The 9,414-nt window shown below is 37.5% G+C and overlaps 2 protein-coding genes across 2 annotated transcripts in view; one reads left to right on the plus strand and one right to left on the minus strand.

The window, feature by feature from the left end:
• LOC127935738 (dolichyl-diphosphooligosaccharide--protein glycosyltransferase subunit STT3B-like) overlaps nt 1-5,168 on the plus strand; it is a 28,408-nt gene extending 23,240 nt beyond the window's left edge. The window contains exons 9-16 of the mRNA XM_052533866.1: nt 457-611; nt 694-905; nt 2,208-2,383; nt 2,461-2,632; nt 2,708-2,881; nt 3,613-3,726; nt 3,804-4,007; nt 4,081-5,168. Of these exons, the coding sequence (XP_052389826.1) occupies nt 457-611; nt 694-905; nt 2,208-2,383; nt 2,461-2,632; nt 2,708-2,881; nt 3,613-3,726; nt 3,804-4,007; nt 4,081-4,176 (1,303 nt within the window). The 3' untranslated portion in view covers nt 4,177-5,168. The remainder of the gene's footprint in view (nt 1-456; nt 612-693; nt 906-2,207; nt 2,384-2,460; nt 2,633-2,707; nt 2,882-3,612; nt 3,727-3,803; nt 4,008-4,080) is intronic.
• Nucleotides 5,169-5,924: 756 nt separating this feature from the next.
• The window catches only part of LOC127935739 (oxysterol-binding protein-related protein 10), a 23,021-nt gene continuing 19,531 nt past the window's right edge, over nt 5,925-9,414 (minus strand). The window contains exons 10-13 of the mRNA XM_052533867.1: nt 9,012-9,198; nt 7,196-7,378; nt 6,934-7,087; nt 5,925-6,758 (exon numbers count right to left, since the gene is read on the minus strand). Of these exons, the coding sequence (XP_052389827.1) occupies nt 6,687-6,758; nt 6,934-7,087; nt 7,196-7,378; nt 9,012-9,198 (596 nt within the window). The 3' untranslated portion in view covers nt 5,925-6,686. The remainder of the gene's footprint in view (nt 6,759-6,933; nt 7,088-7,195; nt 7,379-9,011; nt 9,199-9,414) is intronic.

Consider the following 9,414-nt stretch of genomic DNA (forward strand, 5'->3'; position numbering starts at 1 on the left):
CCAAGAGAAAACATTACCGTCTACAGCCACGAGAGGGCGCTATATGCTGCTCAGTGTAGACTACAGGAGCACTGAGCAGCATCTCTGGCAGTATAGAGCGCCCTCTCGTGGCTGTAGACGGTAATGTTTTCTCTTGGTTCATTTCTCTCGGTTCATGTCAAATTAATTTTTATAAATAAGTCGCACCTGACTATAAGTCGCAGGACCAGCCAAACTATGAAAAAAAGTGCGACCTATAGTCTGGAAAATACGGTACATCATTTACAATCAAAAACTCATGTTTAGCAACAAGCTAAACTCCACTCAGAACACCCTTGCAACTGAAACCCTAACATCTGCACAGCAGCTCTTTTTGGCCTTTTCTTTACAGGCAAACAACACAAAAATGTCATTTTAAATCAGAGTTTGTGTTAATTTCAGGAGATATTTTCACGCCGTCTGATATTTTTTGTGCAGCTATGCTAAGATTCATATTCCGATCATCGCATCGGTGTCGGAGCACCAGCCGACCACCTGGGTTTCCTTCTTCTTTGATCTTCACATCCTGGTCTGCACCTTCCCAGCAGGCCTGTGGTTCTGCATCAGAAACATCAACGCCGAGCGCGTGTTCGGTACGTGCCGTGCTGTGAGTGCTTTCCTTCAGGTCCAGTGCTGCGTGTCTCAGGTGTGTGTGTGTCTGTGTTTGTCCTGCAGTGGTTCTGTATGGCATCAGCGCGGTGTATTTCGCCGGTGTGATGGTGCGGCTCATGCTGACTCTGACGCCTGTGGTGTGCGTTCTGTCGGCCGTGTGTTTCTCCAGCGTGTTTGAACGCTATCTGAGCGACGAGCTCAAGCAGGACGATCCTCCGGCTGAAGACACCTCTGACGAGGACAACAGGAGGAACCCTGGGAGTCTCTATGATAAGGTGCGACAAGAACCTGCATGAATCTACAGAAGATAAATGATTCACTACAGACAAACATTCAAGAAATATTTGAGAACATCTGAAACACTTCAGATCAGCAAAAAAACAACTTTAACATGAATTTTGTAGATGTCTCGTTTGTTTGAGTGATTGTGAATTTCGTGAGAGGGCAGAAAATGAAAGCCTAAAGCAGATTTTGCCAGTTATTTTTAACTAAGTGACCATGTTGACCAACAGAAAGATGTTTGGTTTGAAAGTGACTTTGTGCATCACAGCACAATGAACAATTCATCTTTTTGGCATCTTTAGGCATTTATGCTGATGTAACTCAAAACACTATTCTCATATATATATATATATATATATATATATATATATATATATATATATATATATATATAATTTAATTGATTAAGAATATAAATTAAAATATTTATTAAAATAAATAAATATATGAATTATTATAAAAAATATATATAATAAATTCTATTATATAAAAATTACATAAAAATGACTTAATAATAAAATAAATTATTTGAAAATGTAAACATTTAATTATAAATAATTTATAAATGTGTACATTTTATTATATATTTTTTTATTATTTACTGTATCCCAAAGGTAGATAAAGTTTTATTTAAATATTTAATTTGAATTATTATTTAAAATTTGTAAATTTATTGCATAAAACATAAATATATAATGAAATAAATATATAATTGTTTCCAAAATACATAAAATATAAATATATATGTGACCCTGGAGCACAAAACCAGTCTTAAGTCTCTGGGGTATATTTATAGCAATAGCCAAAAATACATTGAATGGGTCAAAATTATAGACTTTTATTTTATGCCAAAAACCATTAGGATATTCAATAAAGATAATGTTCCATGAAAATATTTTGTGAATTTTCTACCGTAAATATATCAAAGCTTAATTTTTTATTAGTAATATGTATTGCTAAGAATTCATTTGGAGAACTTTAAAAGTGACTTTAAAAGTTTTTACACCCTCAGATTTCAGATTTTCAAATAGTTGTATCTCCTCCAAATATTGTCCGGTCCTAAATACCATAAATCAAAGGAAAGCTTATTTATTCAGCTTTCAGACTGTTTATAAATATCAATTTTTAAATATTTACACTTAAGACTGGTTTTGTATTCCAGGGTCACATATAAGGATTATAAATAATGTTTGAGAGGTTTAGAGTAATGTAATTTTAATATTGACTTTAGGCAGTCTAGTGATCATGTGTGTTAAACTGATGTGTGTCGCCCCCTGCTGGTGTGTGTGTTTCAGGCTGGTAAGCTGCGCAAGCATCACGTGTGTGAAGAGGGTTTGGGATCAAACATCAGGAGTCTGGTGATCGTCCTCCTGCTGCTGCTGCTGCTGATGTTCACCGTTCACTGCACATGGGTCACCAGTAACGCTTATTCCAGTCCCAGTGTTGTGCTGGCGTCATACAACCACGACGGGTACTGACACACACACACACACACACACACACATGAACACATATACAGCGGCTCATCCGTCCTCCTGTGTGTTTCAGATCACGCCGCATCCTGGATGATTTCAGAGAGGCGTACTATTGGCTGCGGCTCAACACAGACCAACACGCGCGTGTCATGAGCTGGTGGGATTATGGGTATCAGATCGCAGGCATGGCCAACAGAACCACGCTAGTGGATAACAACACCTGGAACAACAGCCACATCGCACTGGTGAGACGCGCGCTGGCCACAGGAAGAGATGCTTGACAGGAAGTCTGACTGCCTCTCTCTGATTGGCTCTCTCAGGTGGGCAAAGCCATGGCGTCCAATGAGAGCGTGGCGTATGACATCATGAGGCTGCTGGACGTGGACTATGTGCTGATCATCTTCGGAGGGGTGATAGGATACTCGGGCGATGACATCAACAAGTTCCTGTGGATGGTGAGGATCGCCGAGGGAGAACATCCCAGAGACGTGCGGGTCAGTCATCATGAGAGCCAACAGTAAAATAGAACTCAAACTGAAATAAAGCCTAAATAAAATATACATATTAGATAAAAAACCTAAACGAAAATCAGGGATGTTGCCTATGCAACTAACTTTAATAAATTTAAGATGAAGTACTTAAATCACTTAAACTGAAATAAATTAAATCTATATGGTAGAAATGTAAATAAAATGACTAAAACTGCAGCAAATCTTGTTCATTCTTTGAAATAAAGCTAAAATAAGATATCAATATTCGATAAAAATCTTGGCATGCTGAATAGAAATGAATTGCATAGAAAATAAATAGAAATAATAAAAACTAACAAATAGATATATATTTAGACAAAATTAATTGAAATAAATTGCATAGAAAATAGATAGAAATATAAAAAACAAACAAATGTGTATGTATATATATATATAATCATAATAATAATAATAATCATAATAATAATTACATAGAAAACAAATAGAAATATTAGAAAACTAATAAAATGATGAAAGCACATAATTTACTAAAACTAAGATAAAAAAATCTAAAAAAAAAAAAAAAATAAATGAAAAAAATAAATAAAAAAAACTATATAAAAAGATCATTCTAAATATGAAATAAATACAATAATAGTATATAAATAGTAACGAGATATCACTGCCAGCTCATACAGACTGAAAGCAAAGATCATGTTCCTCCTGAACAGGAAGTGTTTGTGTTGTGTGTTCAGGAGAGTGATTTCTTCACGCCGCTGGGAGAGTTCAGGGTGGATAAAGCCGCGTCTCCAGCGCTGCTCAACTCTCTGATGTACAAGATGTCCTACTATCGCTTCGGAGAGATGCAGGTGATGCTGGTCACATGATCTCATCCCGAAGCGTGTTTGGCGTCTCTCGTGTGTCAAACGTGTTCCTCTCTGTTCAGCTGGACTTCAGGACTCCTCCAGGATTCGACCGAACACGAAACGCCGAGATCGGAAACAAGGACGTGAGGCTGAGGCACCTGGAGGAAGCCTTTACCTCCGAGCACTGGCTCGTCCGGATCTATAAAGTCAAAGATCCGGAGAACCGGCAGCCGCTGGAGCGCAAACCTCGGGTCACCAATCACACACACACACACTCCAGGAAGGTACAGGTCTCCTAGTGTCATTTACGCTTGTTTTCTTGACCTGATGTCGTTTTAACGTTGTTGATCTGTGCAGGGCTCCAGGAGGAAACGAGGATTCATTAAAAACAAACTTGTTCTGAAGAAAGGCCGAAGATTGAGCCGGAAACTGAAGCGAACTGGACTAGACTGAACAGAACCGGATCAATGAAGATGAAGACCGACGGTTTGATTTCAGCTGGTGCTCTGATGCTCTAACGCTGGTTATTATCTTTATTTCACTGCTTCATGCTTGAATACGTGTTTGATATGACTGAGAATGACAGAGGGGAAGGTTAACAACAACTTTTTAGACATTTTAGATGAAATCTGAAGGAGAATGAAGATATTAAACCAAAGATCTCATGTTCTCCTCGCATGAAGCATTTACACTTGAAAGTGACAAAATATTGGGGCCTAAAATGTAAGATTTCTGTATTTGAATTGCAAATAAAAATGGAGTACACAGTTTAAACAAAACACGATAAATATAAAGTGATTCATATTTGGCAGTAATGAAATCTCAGATTTCTTACTGTATTATTGCATCTATTGATTTTATTGAAATAATCATTTTCAAAGTGTTTTGTGAAAACAATTTAATTTATTTAAAAACAAAATGCGTATGGTTAAAATATGAAACAATATTCAATTAGTTCAAACAAATCAGATTGATTTCTGATAATTATATAAACCTGGCATTGTGTATTTAAAACACATTCAGTTCATTAGTACGATTACAGAAATCTTGACCGGTTTCATTTATTATGACTGACATTAAATATGCATCACATTAAGTTGATTCGTTTTTGTTAATACTATGTAATCCAAATAAATGGACATTTTATATGCAATCAAATACTGATATTTCTTTGTGAATGTGTTTTGTTTCGTTTTAGTATGCAATAAATCGATGCAGTAATTATCGGGACTTTTTCCTGTAACTGTGAATTGATTTTCTTTTTGTGATAATTGTACAAGAATGTTTTCCATGTGATGTATAACTCAGATTTTATAGTAGAGTTTTGTATGCACAAACAGATGGAGATCTGATCTCGCCGTCACTGATCTGATGCTGCTTCAGTCCTCAGACTTCAACTCTGGCTGGATTTTTATAGTCTATAACTCTGTACTGATTCCTTTTATTTCTTTATAAACGCTTCTATCTCTGTTTGTATTCTTTTGTATTCTGTAGAAATGAGGCTGTGAATGGATGTCTTAAAGATGGCATGCTTGACAGCGAACACTGAACAGATTGTGCATATCCTCTTGTAAAACGTCGTCTTGCTGTTCTCATTTATGTTTTTCTTTGGCACATAAAGACCACAATAAAAATGACCAGAATTTGGTAAAAAAAAAAAAAAAAAAACAGCGTCCAAGACCTCGGTTGTCATTTACAAAAACAGTCCATTATGCTGCGTGATATTGCAATCTGTTATTTCTTATCATGATATTTTAATGCGTTATCCTAATCATGTATCATGAGTGTTTAATGCACTTTGTTATGCTTGTAATCATTTCCCAAAGGTCTTGCACATTCAATAGCAGGGCTTTTACTGACGGATTGAGAAGAAAAAAAGAAGAAAAAAGTTAGTGAAAAGTTTTTGGAAGAGAAAAAGTTTGAATGAGATAAAGTTTTTGCTTAGTGAAAAACTTTTGAGGAAGGGTGTAATACACTATTTTACACTTTCTTTTTTTTCCCCACATTGATTTTTTATTTTTATTTTATTCTTTGTTTTACTGATATCACGTTGCGGTTCAGGGCTTCCAAGTGCAATTACGCTACCTTTTATTTACTGTTTTTAATCCATGGTGGATACAAGCTTCCTTAAGTAACATATCATATCCACCATATTTTCCACAGGACTGAGCTCAGCTCTAAACCATCATCAGCTCACATGATCAGTGAAAACAACCGTTTTCATCCCGTTAATGTCTGCTGTTTCATCTCAAACATCAGATCACAGTTATCAGTCATCTGGAGAAATCTGAGAAAACACGTGAGGGTCATATTTCACATTTTAAAATACTGTTTTATTTATCTTAACTATAAAAATAAGAAACCGATGCCTATTTTAGGACCACCGAGATTTATACTATTAAGTATTTCTACATTGTGATTGCGTTTGTTGTACGACGTTTAAGTTAGTATGATTTAAATAAAAAATATTATTTGACATTTGTTTTTGTAATGGAATAAAAATACTAGGCTGCATTACAGTAATAAAAATTGAAGTGCAAAAAAACATATATAATATATTAAGTATAATGTTACTATTTATTATATGATATAATTTAAATATTATATGTGTGTTATGTATTTTATTTTTTATTTTGGGGTGAAATATGAGCTGAAATATTGACCGTTTAAAACTTGTCTCTGAATGTCTTGTTCACATTATTAAATGCATGTTGGATGTTAAATCCGTAACTCTCTTACTCTGTTAACACATCATCTAATGGCAGATGACTTAAATACTGTGTACATGTGCATATTCACAAAGGCTTGGCTAGATAATCGTGAAAAATAATGTATCACTTAAACAGTGTATAAAAGGTCTATTCTGTGTGTCTATGTTCTCATATGTTTTTTCTGTGCAGCCAACAGTGTGCTGCATTATAATGCATCATTATTCTCCCGGCTTTGATTTCTGCTGTTTGTTTTCAGTCCCTGTGTTCGACTTCCTTTCTTCCACATGTTTTCCATAAGGGGTTTCTGTAGACCCATCCGTCACCCTGCACACAGACAAAACACCTTCATCAGCTTCACTCCACAGAAGCACCACAACAATGGTTAAACGGTTTGATCTTAGCTGCAGAAGAGAGATCGACTTCACACATGGTTCATTTTATCCCCAAAGTCCCGGTTGAACTGCAGAGGCTGCTGTAGATGTTTCAGTCATCAACGCACCTCTTTGTTAAAGTATTTGGGTTTCCAGGGCATGTTGTTGGCAGCTCTCTGTCTCTCGTCTGATCGCTGGTCTTCTTCTAACACATGCTTGTGTTCAGTGGCCAGATCTACATTCCCTTCCTTCAGCGCCGCAGTCACATGCTGCCAGAGACGCCTGAGATCAACGACAGAGTATCACTACACTATAGCAATGACCACATAAATAAAAAAACTAGGTATATATATATATATATATATATATATATATAATACAAAGTTTGACCTGGACTCGCTCTGGCCCTGTTTCTCCACAGGGCGAATCATCTTCCTGATGACGGGGAGTTTGTTGGTGTCGATGACTTTGGTCTCTCCTCCGCTGTAGATGAACTCAAGCGTCCCGTTCCACTCGCCCTGAGCTTTACACACCACCATCCCGCTGGAGATCTGCTTCACCTCTGCGCTGACCCTGAACACACGCATTTATCATCATCATTCATCATCATCATCATCATTTATCATCAACACCACTCTCAGTTACAAACCCGATTCCAAACAAGTTGGGACACTGTACAAATTGTGAGTAAAAAAGGAATGGAATAATTTACAAATCTCATAAACATATATTTAATTCACAATTGAATATAGATAACATATCAAATGTTGAAAGTGAGACATTTTGAAATGTCACGCCAAATATTGGCTCATGTTGGATTTCATGAGAGCTACACATTCCAAAAAAGCTGGGACAGGTAGCAATACGAGGCTGGAAAAGTTAAATGTACATATAAGGAACAGCTGGAGGACCAATTTGCAACTTAATAGGTCAATTGGGAACATGATTGGGTATAAAAAGAGCCTTTCAGAGAGGCAGTGTCTATCAGAAGTCAAGATGGGCAGAGGATCACCAATTCCCCCAATGCTGCGGTGAAAAATAGTGGAGAATCTTGAACAATCTCTGTGTGTAAAGGTCAAGGACAGAAAACCATACTGGACGCTGTGATCTTCAGCCCTTAGACAGGACAGCATCACATACAGGGATGCTACTGTAATGGAAATCACAACATGGGCTCAGGAATACTTCCAGAAAACATTGTCAGTGAACACAATCCACCGTGCCATTTGCCGTTGCTGGCTAAATATCTATAGGTTTTAGACAAGGACAACCCAAGTTGTTATCAGCGCTCAGTTAAGAAAATTAACTGGGTGGTGATGGCACAGTGGATAAGACGCATGCCGTTGGTGTGAGAGACCCGGGTTCTAATCCACTGTGAGGCACAAATGTGTCCCTGAGCAAGACACTTAACCCCTAGTTGCTCCAGAGGCGTGTGACCTCTGACATATGTAGCATTTGTAAGTCGCTTTGGATAAAAGCGTCAGCTAAATGAATAAATGTAAATGTAAGAAGCCTGCAACTCTGATGGTATGGGGTTACATGAGTGCGTGTGGCATGGGCAGCTTACACATCTGGAAAGGCACCATCAATGCTGAAAGTTATATCCAAGTTCTAGAACAACATATGCTCCCATCCAGACATCGTCTCTTTCAGGGAAGACCTTGCATTTTCCAACATCACAATTCCAGACCACATACTGCATCAATTACAACATCATGACTGCATAGAAGGATCCAGGTCAGCCTGCAACCCAGATCTTTCACTCATAGAAAACATTTGGCGCTTCATAAAGAGGAAGATGCGACAAAGAAGACCTAAGACAGTTGAGCAACTAGAAGCCTGTATTAGACAAGAATGGGACAACATTCCTATTCCTAAACTTGAGCAGCTTGTCTCCTCAGTCCCCAGACGTTTGCAGACTGTTATAAAAAGAAGAGGGGATGCCACATAGTGGTAAACATGGCCTTGTCCCAACTTTTTTAAGATGTGTTGATGCCATGAAATGTAAAATCAACTTATTTTTCCCTTAAAATGATACATTTTCTCAGTTTAAACATTTAACGTCATCTGTGTTGTATTCTGAATAAAATATTGAAATTTGAAACTTCCACATCATTGCATTCTATTTTTATTCACAATTTGTACAGTGTCCCAACTTTTTTGGAATGGGGTTTGTACGTCTCATTTAAGTATCAGTGTTGCTGACCTGTGAAGTTTGCCCCCGTAGAAGGGTTTGGTGTGGAATGAGACGTTGGCCGAGTATCCGGTCTTGGCGCAGCTGATGGCGACCTTTCCCCCGAGCTCCACCCACGGCACGGTGAGGATGGATCGAGCGTACGCACTCGGGAAAGTGAACACGTACTCCTCTCCGTGATCTCGCAGGTACAACACACCTGAAGAGCAAAGAGCAATCCTAAAGAAGGACTGAACACATCAAGCAGCTATATACATACTGTACACACACACACACACACACATATATATAGTAAGATCATAACTCCATTAATTATAATGCTTATTAAGTGGAACAACAAAAACAAACAAAACAACAACAGAAATAACTCTCCTATTCTATTCCTGAGTGGCTCATCTTACCCTCACTAACTTTG

Source organism: Carassius gibelio, chromosome A19, assembly GCF_023724105.1.
Source record: "Carassius gibelio isolate Cgi1373 ecotype wild population from Czech Republic chromosome A19, carGib1.2-hapl.c, whole genome shotgun sequence".
Taxonomy (NCBI): domain Eukaryota; kingdom Metazoa; phylum Chordata; class Actinopteri; order Cypriniformes; family Cyprinidae; genus Carassius; species Carassius gibelio.